The following is a 26028-nucleotide window of genomic DNA, read 5'->3' as shown; positions in this document are numbered from 1 at the left end:
GACAAGGAAGAGAAAGCTTTTTGACTGCTTTGTTTACCATTGTTTTCTTTACTATCTGTTTTGTTTACAGCACCTAGAAAAATGCCTGGCACATAATCAGTACTCTACATATTAAATGAATGGATAAATCAGCGTATTACATTTTAAAATGTTATCTCTCCATGGACTTCAGGCCTGTTCATTTTTCTCTTTCTTTTTCTCTGGCTGAGTATCATTGTCTTAGTCTATAGCTTTGTAATAAGGTTTTTTGTCTGATAGGACATGGCCTCTCCATGTTCTTATTCTTTAAGGGTGTTTTGTTTATTCTTCATAATTTCTAACCTATGTCAATTTTAGAATTATCCTATCAAGTCCCACAAAAAACCCCACAGCTATTTGATTCACATTGCATTGACTCCATAGTTTGATTTGGAAAGAACAGAGACATTTTAATTATTTTTCTATCCATAAATATAATGTATCTCTCATTCATTAAGTTCTTCTTTAATGTCTTTCAATATATTTTTAAAATTATCTTTATAAGGTTATACACGTTTGATAAATTGTTATTATTCTTGCAGACATCGTTAAGCTGTCCATTTATTCTTCAATTAAATTATGATGTCTTTATCTTTAACTAAGCATTGACACTGTATATTCTAAAAATTAAATCATAAAATAGCATGGATTTTTGAATGAAGGTAAAATTTTGAAAGAAGCTAGTAATTATAATTCATCAGAAGATTTCCATTTAGCTAAGAGATGAGCATCTAAAAAGAAAAACCTAATTAAAACTACTGAGAAAGCTTAAAGAAACACTTTGCTTTTAACTTACAACTTTTCCCACTCTGAAGCCTTTTGTGACCCATGCCCAGCAAAATTCATTAGTGTCTCCCCTGTGTTTCTAACTATGACCCTGTTTTACAGCAATTACCATCACATTGTCTTGTACTGCCATTTTCTCCACATACGTCTAGCTTTCCCCTACACCTCTGGATGATACATTTATTGAGACCAGAGACTTAATCTTGGGTTTGTATCACAGCGCTCCGTCCCAGTCCCTGCCATGTAGAATGCAGGCTCTGTAAGTTTTTGGACATTAAGATTGGACATCCAAGGAGGCAATAGAATCTACTGTTGGTGAAATCTTCAAAAGTTGCACAGAAATAGGGCTATATGGTAATTCCTTCCTTCCAGATCCCTTGCCCCTTAGACCCTGTTGTTCCATTCTCTGTTTCTCCTCCAGCGCTCCCCCAGAAATCTCTTTGTCGTCCCATCTCTCCTAATCTTACTCAAAAGTCTACTCCATATTATCCCCTCTCATTCCGCAGTTACACCAAGAATTACTAAACTTGTAACTTCAACACTAAATACACTAAAACTCCTGAGACTTCTTTCTAATTTCCTACATATCTATGACATATCTTGTATAAAACCTGCTGTTAGCACATAAAATGTAATATGTTCCCCATAATGAACTCATTAATTTTTGTACCCGCATACACACCTACGCACACACCTTTCTGAGATCTGCCATTCTTCCTTTATTCATATGATGGTTAATGTTGTCACTATCCATTCTCTTACTCAAATGAGAAGACTCCATCGTTCTCGGGACTGACTTCAAATAGATAATGCTTACTTAAAGCGCATCTCTTAAAAATCTACCCAAACTCTCCTTCGATCTCCCAGTTGCTACTGGCTGATTTATGACCTGACCTGTGTTTTCTGCTGAACTACTGCAACGGTCTCCTGATTTGTCTTCCTGACGCCAGATTGATTTTTCTCCCTTCAGGTTCTTGTCTAAATTATTTTTCTAAAAATACAAATATCATTACGTATACTTTTGAGCTGAATGTTTTCTTAGAGCTTAGCGTTGCTCAAAGGACAAAAGCCCAAATTCATCAGCATAGGACTCGTTATGTACTTTCATCACTTCCACTCACACTGTGCTCCACTTATACCTAAATTTTATTTCTTTTTGTTTTTTTAATGTTTCTTTATTTATTTTGAGAAAGAGAGAGAGAGAAAGAGGGAGCAGGGGAAAGGCAGTGAGAGAGCAAGAGAGAGAGAAAGAATCCCAAGCAGGCTCCATGCTGCCAGTGCATGGCCTGATGTAGGACTCGAACTCATGAACTATGAGATCATGACCTGAGCCAAAATTAGGAGTTGGATGCTTAACCACCTGAGCCTCCCTGATGCCCCTATTCCTAATTTTTAAATGGTTATTGACAATATCACATTCTTCTATGCCTTTACATGGGTGGTTTCTTTCATAATTGCCATTTCCCCTTTTCCATCTAAATAATACTTGCCCATTCAGCCCAAATATGACCATTCATCTGACATCTTCTAGGACACCCCCACATTGAGTAACTGTCTCCTTTCTTCTGTTCCATGGCACTTTGCTCATATCTTTATTTCAACACTTGCTAATTAGAATTAAAATGCATTTATATGTTTTTCTCACTTTTACTATTCTAATTTTTTTTTCTAGAGATCAAAACCATTTATTTTACATTATTGTACCTGCCCCAACAGTTAAATTACAAAACCTTTCTTGCGTAAAAGTCCGCAGAGATCTAGAAAACATCTTGTCTACTTCACAAGCAAGTGAACTACCGCGACTTCACCAACACTGGTGAACTACCACCCTTTTTGCAAGCCTAGATATTTGGTCTGTGTGTTCAGTTTCTTCCCAAAACCTGATCAAACTGATCATCTTTCCCAGTGGGTCTTTAATTCATTGCTTGCAGTTTGTTGTAGTATTAACTAACCTTTCAGTCAATAATCAATACAGCATATTGTTTCATGATTCTGTATTTCAGGCGTGATCTTAAGCACTGAAAAAAGCAGCATAGAAGTTACTATTTCTTCCACTTGTTTGGCCCTCAGTATCTGGAGGAGGATAATGTCTGAAAACCACAAAACCACTGTGGATCCATGACATGCCTGGCTCTCTTTCAAGTGCTTCCCATGTATTATTTCACTTAATCCTCCCAGTACTCTTTCCCAAAGTCAAAAAATTAGTAGGCGACCATTTCTAAATGTCAACCCAAGTCTATGCACCACAAGATTTATATTCCAGGACACCTTTTTTTTTTTTTTAAACCAATTCCATCTCTTTATTTTCCATTGTACAGCTATCACCTTCACCATAGCTTTGAACCCTTTGTTGTCCTTACTTTACTCATGTGTAGATTTATATGATAAAGTGCAAATGACTCCAAAAACTCTTGCCAAGCTCTGTCATACAGTGCATGGGATTTTCCTGTTTGATGTTTTGGAATTGTTCAAAATTCAGTTTAGCCACCTGACAGTTGATCTGTGATGTGTTTTCCTTAAGACTTAACGTTGCCATCCCAGATGTGCTCAGGCAGCCAGATTATTTTGCCAGGTAATTAGCAGAAGTCTTTGGTAGTGTGCACTTTCTTCATTGTGATTGCTTTTTTTGTGTTTGTTTTTCCTTAGCCAAGATATTTTTTTTTTTTTTGACAAAATGTAACTTGTTATGAAGAAAGATCTGGAGAATTGGTTTACAAAGTTCACTTAAAATACAAGGTGTATTCAGTAACAGAGGAAGGAGAAAAATGCAGTTTTTAGCTGTCATGTATGATTTTCATGATTGAAGGAATTACTTATTCTAAGAAGTAGTGGAAAGCAGCTTTCACTAAGAGTTCCCAGAAGACCTCAAAGGAAGCGACATGATCTTAAATCATGTTCTTGATATTAAAATTTGTTTAGAAGGGTAATTATTCAAATGGAGTAGTTTTTTATAATCAAATAGAGCAACAATAAGCCTTTACCTGCAAACTATAATTTATTGATATCAGATATATTGGACTGGTACACATTTTTAGGAGCCAAGGTTACCTCTCTTCAGATTTGTTATTTAAAACATACATATTTTTAAATTGTTTAATGTTTATTTATTTTTGAGAAAGAGACAGTGTGAATGGGGGAGGGGCAGAGAGAGAGATGGAGACACAGAATCTGAAACAGGCTCCAGGCTCTGAGCTGTCAGCACAGTGCCTGATGCAGGGCTCGAACTCACGAATCACGAGATCATGACCTGAGCTGAAGTCAGACGCTTAACCGACTGAGCCATCCAGGCACCCCTATTTAAAACATATTTAGGAATGACTTCTAGTTTTATTCTAAAACAGGACAAGGTTCATACAAATACCATTCCTTTTCTTCTAAGATTTCCTCGAAATAAATCTGAAGAAATACAAAAAAAAAAAAAAAAAAAAAGACAAAGCTGCAGAAGAACAAAGACCCAGAACATGTTTGGGTCTCCAAAAGATAAAGTTTTAAACATTTCTGGAAGCCAGATAGATGGTGGATGGATGTGCACAGAAAAATAAAGTGGAGAAAAGTAGGAAGCCAGGACCTTGGAGAAGGTCTGGAATTAGGGCCTGTAGGTATAATGATGTGTGAACAAAACAGAGAACATGAGATGATATGGCCAAAAACATGGGTTTTGATCAAAAAGAAGAAAATTCATTCTAAATTAAAGTAAAATACATTTATAGAAAAAGACATAAAATGAACAATAAGAAAGTGTGGTTTGTATATGTAGTAGTCGAAAATAGGACAGAATTTCGATCATTTGATGGATAATAAAGTGGAAGCTACTTTTCTCTAAACTAAAATAGTCTCTTTTGAACAGGCCAAGATTCAAAGCATTGGAATCATAGAAAAAGAAATTGAATCCTATGACATTACGTAATCAGCAGACAAAAATACTGATAAGGCCAACACAATGGTAATGTTGTAATTACAATGTAATGTTGTTTATTAGCTTTTAAATTTTAAAGTTCCCCTTGAACAAAGCCTGGAAGAATGGGCCTGTAATTAGAGGCCAGACTATTTCAGTTAGAAAATTTTGAACATTTTGAAGGGTAAATATAGTTGAGAGAATTTGGAAATTGACAATTGAAGGCAAAAAGATGAAAGAAAACTAATAACTCAAGCAGGAAATTTGAGATCCTGACTGAAGTTAATGGAATCAAAGGTAAATGTGGACTAAATATTATGTGTAGTTGTAAAATAATAGAATATTCAAAGTAAGAAAACTTTGAATGGCTATCGAAAGGAATATGAAAAGAAAAAAAGTACAGCGGTATCTATATGTTAAATTCTCCTCTTTATTAGTGTCTAGAGATAGAAATATGTTAGTGTGTTATTTAGAGCTATGATGTCAACAGGCATAAAGTGATAATATTAATGTAATAATAATAATAATAATAAACATTTCACACATTTACCTCTGGGGTGGGAGGGTTAGAGTGGAAGAATTTTTCTTTTTATCTGAAAGTCTGGTGTACTATTCGATTTGTTACCACGTATGCATTATTTGATGAAAATAAATAAAAATAGAAAAGAATTATATACATTCAGAGAGTCCCTATGAAGAAAGCCAGAAGTGCATGGGAAATACAAAATGCACAATGTAGTGTTCCAACTAACAAAATAACTTCTTAAATCCGTCATTCTCAACAACGCTTGCTCCCAGGAATACATCTGAGATTTATTTGCAAACCCCTAATTTATGTTCTTACAATTTATAGTTTGTACAGTTTTTGCTGTGGTTTATGCAAGAGGCCACCAGTAGTCCAACAGCACTGTTTTTCAAAGGTTTATATACACGTTTCTATACGGTAGACACCAAAATTGTTTAAAATGCAAACAAAATCTAATGCACCTTCATGGTTAAGAGAGACCCTTAGGTATTGGATCACCTTTACTTTGGGTTCAGGTTGGTTTAATCTTTAGGATTTCTGGGAATACCAGATAGCCCTGTCTTCATCCTTCCTTGATCTTAACAATTGAGAACAGCTTGCTAACCATTTGGAATTCATAGAATCTGATTCAAGCTTTTAACTAGTTCAGCTTTACATTAGTTATTTTAATTTAAATCCTTAAAAAGGTCAGGAAGTGAAAAACAGGCAAAGTAGAGAAAGGAGAAAGAGAAGTGAATCAGTGCTTTAGAAACACTTTGGGGGATTAAAAATAGCCGACAGTAGAGGCACATGGGTGACTTAGTCAGTTAAGTGTCTGACTTCGGCTCAGGTCATGATCTTGCGTTTCATGGGTTCAAGCCCCATGTCTGGCTCTGTGCTGACAGCTCAGAGTCTGGAGTCTGTTTTGGATTCTGTGTCTCCCTCTGCCCCTCCTCCACTCACACTCAGTCTCTCTCAAAATTAAAAAAATAAAAATAAAAAAGGTAGCCTACAGTATAATAAAAGTAACTCAATTGTTAGAAATACTTTATGATAGCCTTTGTTCTGGTGTGATTTTTTTTCTCAGTTCTTTTTTCTTGAAGGTGTATTTCTTCCTGTCCTTTCCCAATTCCCAACAACCCCAAATTCAGTTCCAGTTTTTAAATTGAGTCCAGAAGTTTCTTACGTTATTCCACATGTCAGAGTCGGTGCAATTTGTAGGAAGAACACTAGACTTCAATAAACCTGGATTTCAGTCTTGGAGCTCCTTGAGAATATGAAGTTTACCCTGGTAGATCATTCTCCTGGCTGTTCCTCAGTTTCCATTTCTGTAAAATGAGGGCAAAACCACATCCTTTATAGGATTATTTTGCTAAAAACTATTTGTTGATGGAAATGAAGACATTGGTTTCCTGGAAACACATGGGGAAAACATTTTCATCACAGGAAGTTGATTCTGTTATCAAGTTTTTAAGTGTACTTCTTAGCCACCCACCACACAGGTCCTTTTAAACACTGACAGAATTTGCCTTGTGTTGGGGCTCTGGCTGTGTACCTTTTACAAGCTCCTCAGCTTATGCTCAGTGTGTATAGCCAGGGCTAAGAATGGGTGCCTTCAATATACGGCAGGCATTTTCAGAGGCATATTATTATTTTCTTTCTCAACATGCAGTTTATTTTGAGTATTTACATCAAAGTCTCAAACACAATTAGCCTCAGATGACTGTGCATTTTTCTATACAATTGAACAGTGTGCCTTCAATCAAGAGTGATATCTTGGGCTGCTTTTTAAAAAAGTGATTGACAAAATAAATAAATAAATAAATAAATAAATAAATAAATAAAGTGATTGACAGTTGGCTAGAATAAGCTACTTTTACATATCTAATTGCTTTCTTCAACAATAAATCTTTCTTGAGCATTTTCTGTGCTTAGACACCTGTTTTTTGAAGACGAGTATTTTCAGTTTGGGGAAGAGAGAACTATAAGCAGAATGCTTGAGTGGCAGACAACGTGTGACATGATGCTGGGGTGTGTAGGGTGTTGTTAAACTTGAGAGGAGGAGTCTTTAGCCCTACATACTAAGAGAGCAGATGGGTTCCTCTTGGAAAAGATGACATTTGGAGTGATAGACAGGAATTATACATGTAAGAAATAAGTCATAAAGGTTGAAGGAAGGAAAAAGCCTTACAAAATACAAGGACACAAAAACCACAGTTAGATTAGGCAAGAAATTGCCAGTAGATCTATATTAAGGGAATATAGTATCAGAGGCAGGGAGGAATGGAAATGAATCCGAGATACGGGCCTGTGCTAGTTCATGGAAAGCAGCGTTTGACAAATACAAAATGCTCCTTTGTGGCTTGAATTCTGTATCACTGGCTAAGGGAAACAGGTGTATAGGAAACATATGGGGGCAGGGGTAGGAAGCGTGTGTAAGTTAGTGAATGAATACTTTAGTGCAAGGAGGTGTAGAATATTTCAAGAAATGATCAAGTCTAGCCAAACACAGGACAAAATAAATGGAGTCATGCCAAGTTCCAAGTAGCGAGAGACTATGTAGGGAATTGGTGGATAAATACTGGTATGTAAATTGGTACCTTAATAATATGCATGCCACGCATGTATATACACAGACACAAACATGAACATCCATATACGCAGACATATATGTATATTTATGTTCTTAACATAAAAACAAGCAGGAATATTCTGACATGGTTCATTTTAATATGTGTGTTATCTTCGCATCTTCATGCTAGAACAGATCATATAGATTACCTATGGAGATGGAATTTATGTAAAAAGACCCCAGACATCTTTATCCTTTCTCAAAAGCATTAAATGGTGATGTCAACAAAGAAACAAAGAACAAGAAAAAATACAGTGCAAGATATCTGCCCATAAATATATGTCATTTGTAATTTAACCAAACAATTAAAATCATGATAATCACGTAGATCATACTAATGTGCCACTATTTAAACTTTCTAGAGACTCATAACTTTCATTTTGTGACATTTCAGAAACACCTCATCTCAATTATTTGCAGGCTTGCTAGTAAAGATCTACACTCCTTCTTTCAATTCCATTCTCCTCTCTCTGTGTATTTCAATACTTGGAACTTCTTTCTTCTTCCAGATCCTTGGGGATTGCAACATTCTTTGAGGCTTATACTGATCGTGTTAACAAGACAAAGAAACTGAATTTAAAGGGTGTCTCAGTGGCTCAGGCATTTAAGTGTCCCAACTGTAGCTCAGGTCTTGATCTCATGATTCATGAGTTCAAGCCCCACACCAGGCTCCCTGCTGTCAGCACAGAGCCCACTTCGGATCCTCTGTCCTCCTCTCTCTCTGTCCCTTCCCCCGCTCAAAAATAAATAAACATTAAAAATAATAATAATAAAACCTCTAGAAAAAAGAAAAGAAACTGATTTTAAGTTTTACTTTTCCTTTAACCAAGAAATCCTAGAATTAGTGCCTGAGTAAAATTTTACAGTGACTTCTAGATTTTCACACTATCCCTTCCATTTATTATGGGTTGAATTATCCCTCAGAAAGATATGTTGAAGCCTGAGCCCCACAGGACCCCAAAACATGACCTTATTTGTGCAGAGGTTATCAGGTTACAGTGAGTTCAGTAGAGTGGTCCAAAATCCAATATAACCGGTGTCCTTGTAAAGGGGAAATTTGGACACAGAGACAGACACGCATAGGAAGAATGCAGTGTGAAAGCGGAGGATTATAGTAATCCTTGGCATCTATAAGTGAAAGATTGCCAAACATTGATGGGAAAACACCGAAAGCTAGGAATAGGCAGGAAAGATTCTCCTTACAGATTTCAGAGGAAGCACGGCTTTGCCAAGACCTCAATTTTGAACTTTTAGCTCTCAGAAGTGTGAGATAATGCCAACAAATTTGCCGTATTTCGTTATGGCAGCCCCAGGAAATGAACACATGGTTAAAATATTAAAAAAGAAAATGTTAAAAGGCCAACTGGGGGCACCGGGGTGGCTCAGTCAGTTAAGCATCTAACTTCGGCTCAGGTCATGATCTCGCAGTTTGCGGGTTCAAGCCCTGCATAGGGCTCTGTGCTGACAGCTCAAAGCCTGGATGGATCCTGCTTCGGATTCTGTGTCTCCCTCTCTCTCTGCCCCTCCTCTGCTTGCGGTCTGTCTGTCTCTCTCAAAAATAAATAGACATTAAAAAAAGTTTAAATTTAAAAAAGCCAATTAGCATAGGACTTTTACATTTTAATTTTTCAAGCCAGAACTACCTACCTACCTACCTAAATAAATAAATAAATAAATAAATAAATAAATAAATTCATCTGATAAAATCATGATTCTGTAAAAGAAAGGAGTTCAAGAGAAAAGTAGGAAGGACATACTTCCAGAATAAGTAAGAGAAAATTCTTTCAATTTAGCCACGTTTAATTTATGTGCAACAGTATATTTGTCCGTACCTTTCCGTTCATCTCACAGCACAGCAGATTTCAATACCTGACCCATAGTTTAGTGACCTGCCTGGGAACCAGATGTGTTTGTGGACTTCTAGTACAGCAGGTAATAGAATAGATTTCTAGAATTTATTTTCTTGCTCAGTCAATAATATCATGCTCTCTGGGGCGTTCCATGTAAATGGAATCCCAACTCTGGAGTTGTTTGGTTTAATTACTTTAAATCTTATTCAGAGACCAACCCTAAAGTCTCTTGAGAAACCTGACTTCCTGTACAGACAGGATCCTTAAGCATTTGCTGTCTTTGGAAGAGATTTTGCTATTTAAGTCCACCAGAAGCAGGATTCTCATCAAAACATTTGAGTTAAATTAAGTCCCTGTAATGCTAATAACAAAGTTTTTAAAACATCTAAATTAAGCCCTGCAACCTTCTCTACAGGGCATTATTAGTGTGATCAGGCAACTTTCATTCTTTTCAGACAAACTTAGTATTCTTTTGACTAGCAAAAAGTATAACATTGCAGAAAAAGGGAGCCCATCAGTGGAATAAAATCACCTTTCCTTCCTTTTTTTCTCCAACTTCCTCCCCCACTCTAGGGTATAGCTTTTCTCATTTATAAACTGAGAAGTTTCAATAAATTTTAAATATATTTTGAGTTCCACAGAAAGGAATGAGAGCCACAGGGCATATAAACATGTGTGAAACATAGATCCCACCCACTGAAAATACCACAAAGAGATAATTTCTAAAGTTGTAACCAGGATTGAACTTCCATGACTGAGAAATTGTATTGGTCACAATTTCATATTTGCACTTGAAAATCCTAAAATGCGTGTATCTGTGTATATTCCATGACTGGGCCATAATACATTGGTTAAATGCAGTTTGCATGATCACGAAGGATTCTGAGAAAGGTAATGTCTTAAAATCCCCTCAAGCTAATCCATCATTTACTTTGAGCTTTTTAGATTTCACTTTATTAGCCTATTCATAGAACATTAGGAAAAGGAGCCATGGCAGAGATCTACTGACAATGAAATCTCTCACATTTGGACATGTCTTGAGTGCTTGGAGAGCATCCAAATGCCTTTGCTCAATCAAAGTCAAGTACTGGTTTTTTTGAGCAAAATCATCTTCTCCTTAACTGATCAGGGCACCAGTATGGCTGTTAGCCTTTGCTGAGGAAGATGCCTGGTGAAAAGGTGGCCTCATGTTGGCACATAACGGGTAGATGAAAGAACCTATCAACAATTGCCCTGTTGCTTAGATGGAAATATATGCAAATTCTACGTGCTAGCTTGTAATTCTAGATTCTACTCCCCAAGTCAATATCCTATATCCCGTATTGTATCACGGAATCATTTCTCCTGTGACTTTGCTTCCAATAAGCTTACTTTACCTTCAATGCCTAAAGTTTCCTAAATCCATGTTTTCTCACTGCTATTGTTAATACCATTCCAAGATTGGTATTATGTTCTTTTTATTGGGTTTCAATATTATTCAGTTTACTTAGCACCTCAAAAGACATGCATTGAGCCCATGATAAGTGGGAGCCACTCCACTAATTTCCTGAGAAAAAGAACAAGGAGACCCACCCCTGCCTTGGCTTGACTTTCTGTTGGGAGAGACAAACAAGTTAAGAGATATCATCGATGGTATGATGGAGTGTTTTGCTGGATAAGTGGGAGGACTTAGCCCATTTGAGAGAAGCCAGCTAGGTATCCTGAAAATTTGAGTCCTGAAAAGTGAGTAAGTGTTAGTCAGGGGAAGATGAGCTAGAAAGCATGGGGAAAATAGTTTTCAAGACAAAAAAAACTGGAATATACAAAAGAATTGAAGGTTGTTGCTTTGAAAAATGTCTATACCGTTAATGAACCTATGTGACTTATATGTGTTATATTTTCTACTTTATTTAAATCAGAAGATTGGGGCATGGCCTGATTAATGAGATTCATGGGAATAAGGCTACCTCCAGTTGAATGAATTTATTTGTTGAATGAACTCTTGTGTGTCCTTTGCTGTTTGGCAAAAGCAGAGAAACCATGGAACTTCATGCGTATCTCCATTCAGCACCCCCATATACCTCGCTCCGAGCTGTGTCTTAGTCTTGGGTGATTGGTATTCCTGTTAAATTCCCTACCAGCCCAAATTTCAAAGAAAGGAGAATAAAGGCATCATCCCTCAACTTATTTTCACTCACGTATGATCTACTGAGGGATTCGCATGTGAACATTTACTTGTAGATCTTTTAAAGTAAGTAAAAAGCATGATAAATACTGTAGCGAAACCCATATTCACCCAGAATTTTATAGCTGTTAATATTTTGTCACTTTTGCTTCTAGTTCCACATTTTAGAAGGAATGAAATGTTATGGATGTAGCTCTCGTCCTCTGGAGCCACTGTCCCAGTCACATTCTAAGATCCCCAAAGACAACAACTGTTGTGAGTTTGGTATGCATCCTTCCTTCCACTCTAGTATACATGGGTATGCTCTTAGATACACATGTTGTGTGTCCACAAACCATTTATAGATTGTGTGTGTGTGTGATTAGTGTTAAGTCTATCTTATGGTGGATTTCAAGCATGTACAAAAATAGAACAGTATAATAAAAACTCACATAGCCAATACCTAGCTTCAGTAGTTAACAACTCGGAACCAATCTTACTTCGTCTATATCTCCACTCACTTAGCCCCCAAATATTCTCAATTATTTTGAAGCAAACATAGCCATAATATTGTTTCCTCAGTATATATTTTACTATGTATTCTAAACAATGACTTTTTTTTTTAATTTTTTTTAACGTTTATTTATTTTTGAGACAGAAAGAGACAGAGCATGAACGGGGGAGGGTGAGAGAGAGAGGGAGACACAGAATCTGAAACAGGCTCCAGGCTCTGAGCTGTCAGCACAGAGCCCGACGCGGGGCTCGAACTCACGGACCGCGAGATCATGACCTGAGCCGAAGTCGGACTCAACCGACTGAGCCACCCAGGCGCCCCAACGATGACTTTTTTAATACATAGCCACACAACAATTATTACCACTAAAAATCAAAAATAATTCCTTACTGTGAATATCCAATTCCCCCCCCCCCCGTTGTCTTGTAATGTTTATTAAATAGTTTGTTGGAATTTTGATCCAGTAATACCCATTGTTTATAATTGATTGCTAGGTCTCTTAAGTATGTTTAAAGTTATAGGTCTTCCCCTATTACATTCTAGCTATTTATTGATTTCATTAGTGTGATGACTTTTTTTTTTTAAGTTTATTTATTTATTTTGAGAGAAAAAGACAGAGCAGGGAAGGGGAAAAGAGAGAAGAGAGAATACAAGCAGGCTCCACACTGCCAGCACAGAGCCCATCATGGGGCTTGAAACCACGAACCGTGAGATCACGACCTGAGCCAAAACCAAGAGTCGGATGCTCAACCGACTGAGCCACCCAGGTCCCCTGGAGACTTTTCCTTTGACAATTGAAGTCTAAGTGACACATTACTTTCAGGTGTATAATACAGTGACTCAACAGTCATGTACAGTATGCAGTGCTCACCAGCATAAGTATAGTTACCATCTGTGATCATACAACGCTATTACAATCCTATTTCCCTTTGCTGCACTTTTCATCCCCATGACTTATTTATTTTATAACTTGGAAGTTTGTGCCTCTTAATCCAACTTCACCTATGTTGCCTGCCCCCCCTCCTCCCCTGTGGCAACCATCAATTTGTTCTTTGAATTTATGAATCTGTTTCTGTTTTTGTTTATTCATTTGTTTGGTCATTTGTTTTTTAGATTTCACATATAAGTGAACACATATGGTCTTTGTCTTTCTCTGACTTATTTTCCTGGGCATAACACCTCTAGGACCCTCAATATTGTGAATGGAAAGATTTCCTTCTTTTTTGTAGCAGATATGTGTATGTATATAAATAGTTAAGATATATAAATAGATATATATAGATAAGGTATATAAATAGATATATAAATATATAAATAGATATATAGATATAGATAAGATAAATATATACATATATATGTATATATGGCTGATGTATGTATGTACATAATAGATAAGAAAGATGTGGTATATATTGTATGTATTATATACACACACACATACCACATCTTCCTTATCTATTTATATATTGATGGACCCTTAGGTTGCTTCCATATCTTAGCTATTAAAAATAATGCTGCAGTAAGTGTAAGAGTCCAAATATCTTTTCAAATTAGTGTTTTCATTTTGGGGGGTAAATAGCCAAAAGTGGAATTATTGAATTATATGGTAATCTATTTTTAATTTTTTGAGGAATGTCCATACTGTATTTCACAGTGGCTGCACCAATTTACATTCTCACCAACAATGCATGAATATTCCCCTTTCTCCATCCATGTAGAGACCTTTACCATGTTCTTTTGTCCCTGTATTTCCTGTTTGCTGTTGACTTATTTTTGAGAGAGAGAGAGACTGAGCGTGAGTGGGGAACAGGCAGAGAGAGAGAAAGAATCTGAAGCAGGCTCCAGGCTCTGAGCTGTCAGCACAGTGCCTGATTCGGGGCTCGAACCCATGAACTGTGAGACCATTCCCTGAGGTGAAGTCGGATGCTCAACTGACTGAGCCACCCAGGTGCCCCACGTCTCTATATTTCCTAAGAATGGGTAATTACATCCAGAGGCTTGATCGGATGCAAGTTTGTTATTTTGAGCATGACTTCCTTGCAAGGGGTTTTGTAGTTCTTCAAGAGACACCTGATATTTGGTTGTCTCTTTTGGTTCATTAGCTAAGTAATGGGCATTTCCTGGGCACATTATTTCTTTAGGAGTTATAAAATGATGCTATCCTAATCGTTCCTTCTTATTTTACTTATTGGGTATGCATGTGTGATTTTTTTGTAAGTTCTGATGTCATATTGCAGATATTCTGACACATTATATTTTGTTTATATCCCCATGCTGATAAAGAAATATTTAATGAATCCCTTATAACTTCTGTATGGTATTTTATTTTATACCTCTTTGAATATTCATTATTGGCTAGTTAGGTTGTTTTAAAGTTTTTACTGATACCAAAAAAAACTACAGGGAACTTCCTTGTAATAATCTTCTAGTGCACAGGAGCCAGAGTTTCTCAGAGCTTGAATGTTCCGATCATATGTTCAGTTCATTTTCAGTTTTACTGGGTGATGCCAAATTTTTCTGCACTTTTCCCAAATCCTTGTCAGTACGAAATGTTGTCAGACTGTTTTTGCCTTCTGTCTTCTTGTTATTTTAAACTTTACTTTCACAATAACCAATACATTTTATTTTTTTAGTGACCGTTCAGATTTTCTCTTCTACAAATTGCCTTTTAATATGCCTTGAACATTTTGGCTTTGGTATGTTATCTTTTAGAAATCATAGTGATTTCTACAGCTCCTCAAATAACCTTTGATGATTTGGATGTTGCAGACATTTTCTCCCATCCACGCCTGTGTGTATGTGTAAAGACATTGGTATTTTTCTTTTGCTGGTGAAGGAAAATCTAGCACTGTGTTTATCAACTGGGAAAATGGTGGTGCCAGACTACCTGAATTCGGATCACCAGTCTAGACCTGCCTACCTGTGAGAGCTTAACTTCCTGTCTCTGTACCTAAACATTCTCATATGTAAGATGGGAGCAAATAAAGTATCTACTGCTGTGCCTTCTGCTCAGTTTTGCTGTGAACTTAAAACTGTTATAGAAAAAATTAAATTTATTAAAAGGAAAAAACCAAAGTGTCTCCCTTACGGGGATACTGTAAAGACTTAACGAGACAGAGTCCTTATTGACAATGCCTCACACGTCTAAGTGCTCATTTAAAATTAGCTATTGTTATTTTTTTCAATTACACGGTTGATTGTAGTTAAATTTATGTGTTTTTTTTCTGGATGGTTTTGGATCACATGGACCCTTTAAGGTATCTTTCTACTCTTTTTTTAGGTTTTTTTTTTTTTTTTTTTTTTTTTTGCTTCTGGAAAGGAATGATGATATTCACTATTATTGCTATAAAATAGTAATAGAAGAAGCAGTTATCTTTATTGCATGCCCAGGCACAGGGCTGGGCTCAGTGTACACTTTATATAGTTCATTATTCGAAATAACCCAATGTGATTATCACTCCATTTTAGAGGTAAAGACATAGAAGCTTAGAAAGACTAAAAAAGAACAACTAGCAAATAAGAGCAGCAACATTTCAGACTACATCTTAACCATTTGTTACTTCCTATTTGGGGGTGCAAAGAGGAGGGATTAGACTCACTGTCACATGTTACAGCTGTAAGAACCTAGAACAGGGATGTGGAGAATTGGTTTGTTGTGCATTTTCTACTACTGGTACTCACATCTCTGGGCTTTAGTGGCCTTGTCAATAGAATGAGAAGGCAAAATACGATCACTCAGATTCTTCCCAGCTCTAAAATGCTGTGGTTCTTAACAAAGTGACACCAATACAGATGATCTGTGCCGTGCTATTTAAATTGTGACAAACTAAATATCCAACAACAGGCTAAATAAATTGTGGTACAATCATGTAATGAAATAGTATGCCACCATTTAATTGGTAAATATGAAAACTGCTGCTAAATGAAAGTATTCTTAAGATATATTGTTAAATGAAAAAAAAAAGAAAATATTCTATATTATGTTTATAGCTGTGTAAAAATATGTGTAAAGATGCACAACTGTTGTGTAATAAAGAATTTGGGCCTCCTTGTCCTCAGTTTTTAGATTTTAGGTGGAGCTCTAGAATCTTGGTATTTCCTGAGTGGTAAGTGGCTTTGTGAATCATGCACACCCTGGATCACACCTGGGTTTACACTAATGAGATGACTTGGGCTGGAGGGAGGCTGGTCACCAGAAAGGCCAACCAGAAAGAGGATTGGGTTTATCATTCTGGATTTCCAGGAAGGGAAGTGGGGCTAGGGATTGAGTTCATTCACTTTGCCAATGATTCAGTCAGTCGGCCCTGTGTATGTGATGAAACCTCAATAGATATTAACTCTAGACGCCAAGGTTTGGGCCTACTTCTTAGCTGTGAGGGTTTGGGGAAGGGTGATGCATTCCAATTTCTTGGGGAAGTGACCTGGAAGCTCCATGTTCAAGATTCTACCAGACATCACCCTTTGGGACTCTCCATTTGGTTGGTCCTGATGAGGGAGCATAGGGCAGGCTGAGGGCAAGTACAGGCTAATAGCACCTCTCCACCCCCGGCCAGGTGGGATATGTGTGATATTTTTTGGACACTCCTGGCTACCCAAGAACAAAGGAAAGGGGTTTAAGTGCTTACCATGGTGATGGGGAAACTAAGGCAAATGAAAAATTAAATTCCCTTACTGCCTATAGCCTACTGACAAGTCCTTGAAATAGGCAGAGTGACCTCCCTCTAGGAGCTCCTCTGCCTTGATGATGATGACACTTTGCTAGGGGCAAAAGGGAATCTCGTCTTAACATTATCCTGACCCCCAGGATCCTGTAAGTCCACCTGAACATATGAAAATTCCTTTGGAAGCTTCCTTTATCTCAAATCCCCCAAGATATATGCTGGCAATCATACTCCAAGCTTATGGCCCCCTGATATACATCTGAAGGGTCTCATGACTGAGGTTTTACTAAATGGTAATAAATGGCATTTTTCTAATGACACCAAGCCCCTCAAGGTCCTGGAAACCTTGCTTCCAAAATACCTTAGAGACTTAACTCTATCCCTAGACCCCTCCCAACCTGAGGGTGTATAATCAGATACTGGTCCCAACCCCAGTGCTGCTCTTTCTGCCCTTGGGTCTTGTCCCCATGCTTTAATAAAAATCACCTTTTTGCACCAAAGACTTCTTCAAGAATTCTTTCTTGGCTGTCAGCTCTAGACCACACCATCATTACCCCAAAACCCCCATCAGCCCTGATTTGTATCTTTTATAATAAAACTCTAACCATAAGTATAGTATTTTCTTGAGTCCTGCTAATCATTCTAGCAAGTTATCAGACCCCCTAATTTGTAGCCTGTTTGTCAGAAGTGCAGGTGGCATGGGGACTTCCAAACTTATGGCTCCATTCTGAGAACCTTCTAGATTGCTGAAAATGTCCTATATGTTTATTGGGATGGTGATTAACATGGAAGTATGCACAGGTTAAAAAACAACATTTTCACGATAGATAAACTTTTAGTGATAGATACACTTAATATATATACATTTTTAAATGTATATACATCCATTTAAAAAGTTAAAGCAGGGAAGTGGGCACCTGGGTGGCCCAGTCACTTAAGCATCTGACTTTGGTTCTGGTCTTGATCCCCTGGTTCGTGAGTTTGAGCCCTGTGTGGGGCTCTGTGCTCACAGCTCAGAGCCTGGAGCCTGCTTTGGGTTCTATGTCTCCCTCTCTCTTGCCCCTCTCCCACTCACACTGTTTCTCTCTCAAAAAAAAATAAACATTAAAAAAAAAAAAAGTTAAAGCAGTGCCTGGGTGGCTCAGTTGGCTGAGCTTCCTACTTTGGCTAAGGTCATTATCTCCCAGTTCATGCGTTGGAGCCCCACATGGGACTTGCTGCTGTCAGTCTGTCCAGCACACAGCCTGCTTCGGATCCTCTGTCCCCTTCTCTCTCTGCCCCTACCCTGCTCTCTCTCTCTCTCTCTCTTTCAAAAAAAAAAAAAAATCAAAACATTTTAAAAAGTGAAAGCAAAATGTCAACATTGCAAATTTTACAAATGAACAAGTTTGTTGCAGGATTAGGATAATTAGGATTTTTTATTAGTGCTTCCTAGTATGTGAATGGAAGTAATATAAGCTCAAATTTTGTTAATTCATAGTTGACGTAACAAATCCACCAGGACCTCAGCCCAGTGTCACCTAATACTACAGAGTCACAAACATCCAGGACAAAGGACATCACAAAGCTTGATGTCGGTTCCTGCCAGAGACAGCAGGGCAGAGTGAGATGTTGTATGTCTTAGCTGGCTATGCCTCTTAGTAGTTGTGTGATGTTAGGCACGGGGCAATGAGAGCTTATAGTAAGTTGTTAGGATAAAAATGGCGCTCATAAACATAAAAATACACAGTAAATGCCTGTGAGCGTCACCTTTAGAGTTATTGTTACCAGTCATTGTTACATAGAAATATCAGGTGGAAGAGACAACCTTTATATTTCTGAACTTCTAAACTTTCTGGCATTTGCGTTTTTGTTCTTTGATTTTAAGACCGAAAGCCACAATAATAATAGGAAAAGAAAGAGAGGAAGTCTTTAAAGCAGAGAATATAAACTCAGGGCTAACCCCCATCCTCAGAAAATACAACAGGCATTTTAGAGAAGGGAATCTTGAGCAGTGGCTGTCCCTTCTATGCTCATTTACGAATCGATTTGGCAGAATGCCCAGAGGGGAGGAAAGGGAAAAGTAAGACCTGAGATAGAAATGCAAAGATCCTTAAGCCTAAAATGAAGAAAAACATATTCATTTGGCTTTAAGTAAGGCCCTAGCAGAGTTTGAAATTGAATTTTAGGCTAGAGTTTGGGTACACATATGAATAGGTACTGTATCATTCTTCACTTTTGCTTGTTTGGGGGGTTGGATAATGTGTTTGGAAAATTTTAGCCATCAAAAAATCCCACTTTAGACATTAGATAAATATGTATGAAAATATCATGTGGAGTTTACCATTTAATTTAGTTTTTAATTCAGTGCTGCATGAGTTAAGTGAAATGTATTGAAGCTTTTATGGATCTGATTTCTTGTTGTTACATTTTTGGTTTACTTTTTGCTTTATGTTTTCATTTGTATTTTTATGGTGATTTTATTCCCAGGTCATTACTTTCTTAACTGTATGCACTAAACAAGGACGTTAAAATTTAAAAACAAAGAAAACAAAAGTTTTGGTTACATTATTTTAGAAATTACTTATTTAAAACAGATTTTTTATTGTAGGTCATCTCGGAGAATTTAATATTTTATTGGGCACTGTGAATGTCCAGCCTGTAGCACTGAGGTTTCCTGCAGTTTATTTTACCCAAGAACCCCTTTTTCTTGCCTATACACATTGGCGTCTCTTGAGACTGATTTTGTAGAAAAACTCCTCATGATAAAATGCATGCACACAATAAGGTGTCATTATTTTGACGGATCACAACCTATGGTGGGGAGGGGGAACCAACACATAAGGCTTCCTGTTAAACAAAATGTTTGATTATAATGATGAATAATGGTATATTTAGACAAAATGATTGAAGTGGCTTGTTGATAATAGATGCGACTTTTACTTACATGTATCATTTATTAATTTTTTAAAAAATTTTTTAATGTTTATTTTGAGAGAGAGAGAGAGACAGAGCATAAGCAGGGGAGGGTCAGAGAGAGAGGGAGACACAGAATCTGAAACAGGCTCCATGCTCTGAGCTGTCAGCACAGAGCCGGAAGCGGGGCTCAAACCCATGAACCGCGAGATCATGACCTGAGCTGAAGTCAGATGCCCAACCGGCTGAGCCACACAGGTGCCCCATGGTATCATTTAATTAACTAACAACAGAACCGATTGTTATTTATTATTTAGATTTTACCCTTTCATGATTCCTTGTTACAGACGGTTTTACTTAAAGATGTATATATTAGAGAGGTGAATAGGATTCATGCTCATTAATAAAGGCATTAAACTCACCGTTTTGTTGTGTTGGATTTCTAAAATGATAAAGATAATTACTTTTGTTGATATAACTATAGTTTGTGAAATCCACCATTGAAATATAATTCGGTGAGGTGGAGTTTTTTTTTTTTTTTTAAGTATACTGGGAAATAAAATTGTCTCTGAAGAAGAAGATTCTACTTTGCATTTTGAAATTTGATTTTACAGTCACAGTGATCAGAACATCATTCAATTCAAACAAAAGAATTAAATCTAGAGAATCTGCCACATTCACATTAAATGTCTAGTTCCAAAACACCTCCTACACAAATTTGGATGGAATGTGGTCACTGCTTCCCCAGTGTTACTTGAAAGACCAAAATAATATGCTGTGCACCAGTATATGATAAAAATTCAGCACTATTCATTTTCAGAGAGCATCTTTAATATAAATGTGTAATGTATTTATTTTTTTAAATGTTTATTTATTTTTGACAGAGAGAGAGAGAGAGAGAGAGAGAGAGAGAGAGAGAAAAAGCATGAGTGGGGGAGGGGCAGAGAGAGAGAGGGAGACACAGAATCTGAAGCGGGCTCCAGGCTCCGAGCTGTCAGCACAGAGCCCTAGGAGGGGCTGGAACTCACGGAGTATGAGATCGTGACCTGAGCCGAAGCCGGACGCTCAACCGACTGAGCCACCCAGGCGCCCCATATTTTTTTATATTATAGTATCCTTCTAAGGGGACTTCAGTACTCCTAAATGGATTCTAGGCATAATTCACCTTATCCCCAGGTGGGAATGGGCCCCATTTATGCACCAAACAGATGCAGTAGCATATGATAAAACAGCTACCTCTAAGTCAGCGACCTCTTTCCACTTTTAATTTTTCCTGAGGTGTTGGGCTGAAAGGGAAATTATCCCCAAGTGTTCTCTGTGATTGTTGTCAGAGAAGCGTTGCGATGGCATGTTTAAACAAGGATAAAAGTGATCCTGAGACATAGAATGATGGCTGTTGAAGCAGCCAGATTCACACATTTGTGTGGCTTCTGGCTTGTCAAACTCTGTGCATTTTCCATTTAGGCTCTGAGGAAAGGAGGATGAAATGGGGTTGAGGAAGGTTTGGAAGATTAGCTGGGGTAGGGGACTTGAAGAAAAAAATATATGTGTGTGTATATATGTACATATATGTGTGTGTTTATGTGTGTGTGTGTATAGAGAGGGAGAGAAAAAAGAACTTATACCATGTTTGTAGGTCTAAGCTAAGAAAGAGAGAGTAGCCTTTTTTTTTTTTTCTTAAGTTTATTTATTTTGAGAGAGAGAGCACAAGTGGGAGGACGGGTAGAGAGAATGAGAGACAGAATCCCAAGCAGGCTCCAGGCCATCAATGCACAGCCCGATGCGGGGCTCGAGCTCATGAACCCATGAGATCATGATCTGAGCTGAGACCATGAGTCAGACACTTAACCAACCGTGTCACCTTGGTGCCCCAAAAGAGACTGTAGCTTTAAATTGATTTTTAATGTGTAGATTAAGACACGGAACTGAATGTAGGAATGTACTTTAGACTGTGTGTTAAGACTCGAAAAGATAATAAGAATTAACTGGAAACAATTCCCATGTTCATCAGCTGACGGATGGATAAAGACATTGTGGCACATCCGTGTAAAAGGAATACTGCTCAGCAATAAAAGGAATAAGCTAATAATGCGTGCCACAACATGGATGAATCTTAAAAGCATCATACTGAATGAAAGCTGTCGGGCAGGGTGCCTGGGTGGCTCAGTTGGCTCAGTGCCCAAGTCTTGAGTTAGGCTCAGGTCATGATCTCATGGTCGTAAGATCAAGCCTCATGCCCGGCTCCGTGCTGGATGTGGAACCTACTTAAGGTTCATGCGTGCTGTCTCTCAAAAAAAAAAAAAAAAAAAAAAAATGCCGTCAAGCCCAAAAAAACCACATGCTGTATGATTCCCTTTGGATGAACTTCAAGAAACGGCAAAAAGAACAGATAACAGACCAGTGATTTCAGAGGTGGGGAGTAGGAGTCATTATTGACCACACAGAGGCAGGAGGAAACTTTTCCAGGTAATAGAAATGTTCTATGTGATAATACTACTTTTACGTATTTGCCAAACCCCATCAAATTCTACACTTAACGTTGCTAAAGTTTATTATATGTAAATTATACCTAAAATAAAACTGGTTAAAAAGAAAGTATGATATGAAAAAAAAAAGTATGATAGAATTCACTAATAAGGAGAGAGGGGATCCTAGAATTTAAACAATTTCTGGAAATGACCAGAAAAATCATGGGGTAGCTGAGTTTCCTCCAGAATATGGGAAAGGATGAACATCAGATAAAAAAAAGGAAAGTGATGATGGAAGATAAAAATTATGACATTTTTTAAATAAAGTATACATTTTTTAATGTTCATTGATTTAAGAGAGAGAGAGAGAGAGAGTGTGTGTGTGTGTGTGTGTGTGTATGTGAGAGAGAGAGAGTATGAGATCGGGAAAGGGGCAGAGAGAGAGGGAGAGAGAGAATCCCAAGCAGGCACTGCACTGAGCACATGACCATGAGATCACAACTTGAGCCAATATGAAGAGTTGGACGCTTAACCAAATGAACCACCCCGGTGACCCCAAAATGGTCAAGATAAACCTTTTATCAAGATAAACCTTAAGTTATTCTTAATCGTTGTAACTATTTAATATATAAAAAGCCTAGCCTATTACTTAGCTCATAGAAGGCACTTAATAAATGCTGAGTGCTATTATTTTTTCTGTACATTAAGAATGCCTAGGTAGCCTAGTGGGAATTGTGACTATATAGACAGAAGCTTCCTCCTACTTACCTGTGAAGACAGCCTATGAGTGAGCTGGTTTTGATAATCTGAAATACACAAAAGGACGTGGAATTTGTCAGTGACTTGTTTAGGGCAGTCAACAAACTACAACGTATCACAGAAGCTGAATATTAGAGCATCATTTCACAGACACATTCTTAGCTTTGTGGTATATGTCAAATCATTTCTAAGCCATCTTAATCCATTGTGAGACGATCATAAGAACTTTATATCTGATGAGGGTTAAGAGTTCTAAAGTTTGCAGGCATTCAACAGAAGTAATGGCTGTATGCGTAACGTTTATTTGGAAATGTTTCTTGGTCATGTGAGAAATTAATAGTGTGCCAACAATGACCATAGGAGCGTGAGACTCAAGTTAACTTTGATCTTCACATGTGCTGTGATAGAGAAAATATAATAGCCAACATTTATTGACTTTGTAATGTGCTTAGCACTGATTGTGCTAAATAAATTTCACATGTTATTACTGTTAAAACTCATCACCACCTCAGGGAGACACAGATAAGCAAAGAGATTGCACAAGTATTAAGAAGCAGATCAAAATTTTTATCTGACTCCAACAGTTGAGAACCACTGATGTAGACTGTAGGACAAAGCTGATGAGTTTTATCAGAGCTGGATTGCTGATACTGTGTGTTTGGTTGCACTTGACCTATCCTGAGAATATGGGATGGAGAAAGATAACTAACCTGGTCTAGACTGTCTGAGCCTCAAATAATAAGTTCATAGAATAGCAATCTATACTAAATGGTCAATAAATGATAGTTGAGTGAATTGATAGCTCTATACATTTGAATTCTTAGAAAGTAGGATTTATATACTACATTCTTAACATAGAAAAGGTACCGAACAAAGCATAAGGTTAATGTTGGATTATGGTGCATAATTTATTTTCAGAACTGTTCATCTGACCAAGTCTATTCACAAGTCCATTTTTGGGGCAATGGCATAGACACACTACTGTGTAAGATTGCTGACATTTGCAATAACTTGAGTTTTGATAAACCTTTAATTATATTTTAGGTTTATCAAACTGAGACAATTGTTGATCGTAAATGAGAAAAACAGTTAGTATGCAAACTCTAATGGGTACATTTATCATTTTCTTATCATACTGAGCTTCGAGCTTATTGTCTATTTTCCAAGAAAGTAGAAATGCTGTTTCTTAGAATAAAAATGTTTTTTATAATGTGAGCAGTAGATTCAAGCTGTACAGATTGGCTCTTTAATGAAATAGGCAACATTCCAATGGAACTGACAAGCTTTATTTCTATTTGTTGTATTTTCTTTCTCATTACAGATGGACCCGATTCAGAAAGCTGTAATAAATCATACATTCGGGGTTCCTCTTCCTCATCGAAGAAAGCAAATCATATCATGCAACATTTGCCAGTTGAGATTTAATTCTGATGTAAGTTTACCATTTAGTATTCACTGAAAAAATGTATTATGCTGTTCTAATCTTGCAGAAGAGATTCCTTAAACATTTTTCTTCAGTAACTGAGCATGTCAAAATTCAAAGATAATATTTTTAACTCCTTACGTCCTTTAATTTCAGAGTTTATTGTATTATTTTTGGTTGCTTACTATGGGAACATCACACATATACAATATTTTGTACTTGCACTTTAATGGTATTTTATACTCTCTTGGGAATGCTGACTTTAGGTAATACACTTCCCTTTGGGGAATAGTCAAATTTAGGACCAACGAGACTTTTAATAAACTATTCCTCTGAAGTAAGATAGGTCCCAAATTGTATCTCAAGGCCAACATTTTGCTTTGTAAATGTTTTTACCTGCCTTGGTGGTTCCCAATTCCAGATCAGCTCTTGTGTCCTTGATGATATTTGTGATAGAGCTCTTAAGTTATTACCCCAGAAGTATTAGCATTTTAATAGGGAGTCTAAAAGACCTCAAAGCACTCGAGCCCCTGATGAATAAAACTTACGTGGAAAACATGATAGAAAGGAGACATTTGTAGACCTGACCAGTGCTTTTGCAAATTATTCACAGAGAATTATTTGTACTTTCCATACCTTTTCTAAGGGTCAGAAAATCTCTGGATTCATCACAGTGAAGCTAATTTTGGCCCGTGGCCAATGTGACAAATACTGCCTGCCTGCTTTGGTGTGGAGTTGGTGCTGAAAGATACAGAAAAGAGAAGGAATGTTGGTTTAGAAGGACTAGGAATAGAATACTTTTTGATACTATAGGCAAACAGAGGATGGTAAAGTAACTCCTCTAAGCTGGCATTATCTTGCCCTAAATTGATGTGTGGTGTGGAGATGACCAAACGGATCTGGATTCTGGAGAATGTTAGGCTTTCGAAAATTTCATCTTTCTAGGCAAGTGGGTCCTGTAGGGGCTCTGATGGTGAGAAGAGCATACAAAGTAATCAGGCACAGAAAATAGACATGACAGTAATAAAGCACCTTTTTTCTTCTGTGAGGATGTTTCATTTTGTTTAAGGATTGCTACTATCTTATGAACTCATACTAAAATCATCAGGTAGATTTATAATATTTCTTCTGTTGGCTTAGAAAAGAGTAGATTGCCAGCATAGCACCTGAATGGTATTTGTAGATATAAAAAAAGGGTATACTAGACATATGGCATTTTATTTAAAGAGCGGTTTAGGGGTTTTTGTTTTGTTTTGTTGTTTGTTTTTAAATACTGAGTGCTTTGATTGGATTTGAATTTTAAGACATTTGCCATAGTTTAATTTAATAACAGAAAATCTTTTCAACTGATAAATGTTATACAATAATCTCCTCCAACTGTTGTAAAGAAAGAAAGAAAGAAAGAAAGAAAGAAAGAAAGAAAGAGTCCTCTCGACTTGTAAATTAGAGTTCTGAACTCAAAAGTTGCAATTTTGATCA

General features: G+C 37.1%; 1 protein-coding gene across 6 annotated transcripts in view; it reads left to right on the top strand.

Moving 5' to 3' along the window:
* Positions 1-26028, top strand: part of ZNF385D (zinc finger protein 385D) — a 1208478-nt gene that overhangs the window by 1067745 nt on the left and 114705 nt on the right. For all 6 annotated transcript variants that reach the window (XM_042955767.1, XM_042955771.1, XM_042955770.1 and 3 more), the window contains one exon: positions 24448-24558. In XM_042955767.1, coding sequence (XP_042811701.1) covers positions 24448-24558 — 111 coding nt within the window. The remainder of the gene's footprint in view (positions 1-24447; positions 24559-26028) is intronic.

This window comes from Panthera leo, chromosome C2, assembly GCF_018350215.1.
Source record: "Panthera leo isolate Ple1 chromosome C2, P.leo_Ple1_pat1.1, whole genome shotgun sequence".
In the NCBI taxonomy this organism is placed as follows: Eukaryota; Metazoa; Chordata; class Mammalia; order Carnivora; family Felidae; genus Panthera; species Panthera leo.
The sequence above is the reverse complement of the archived record's forward strand: the minus strand, read 5'-3'. Positions and strand labels throughout refer to the sequence as shown.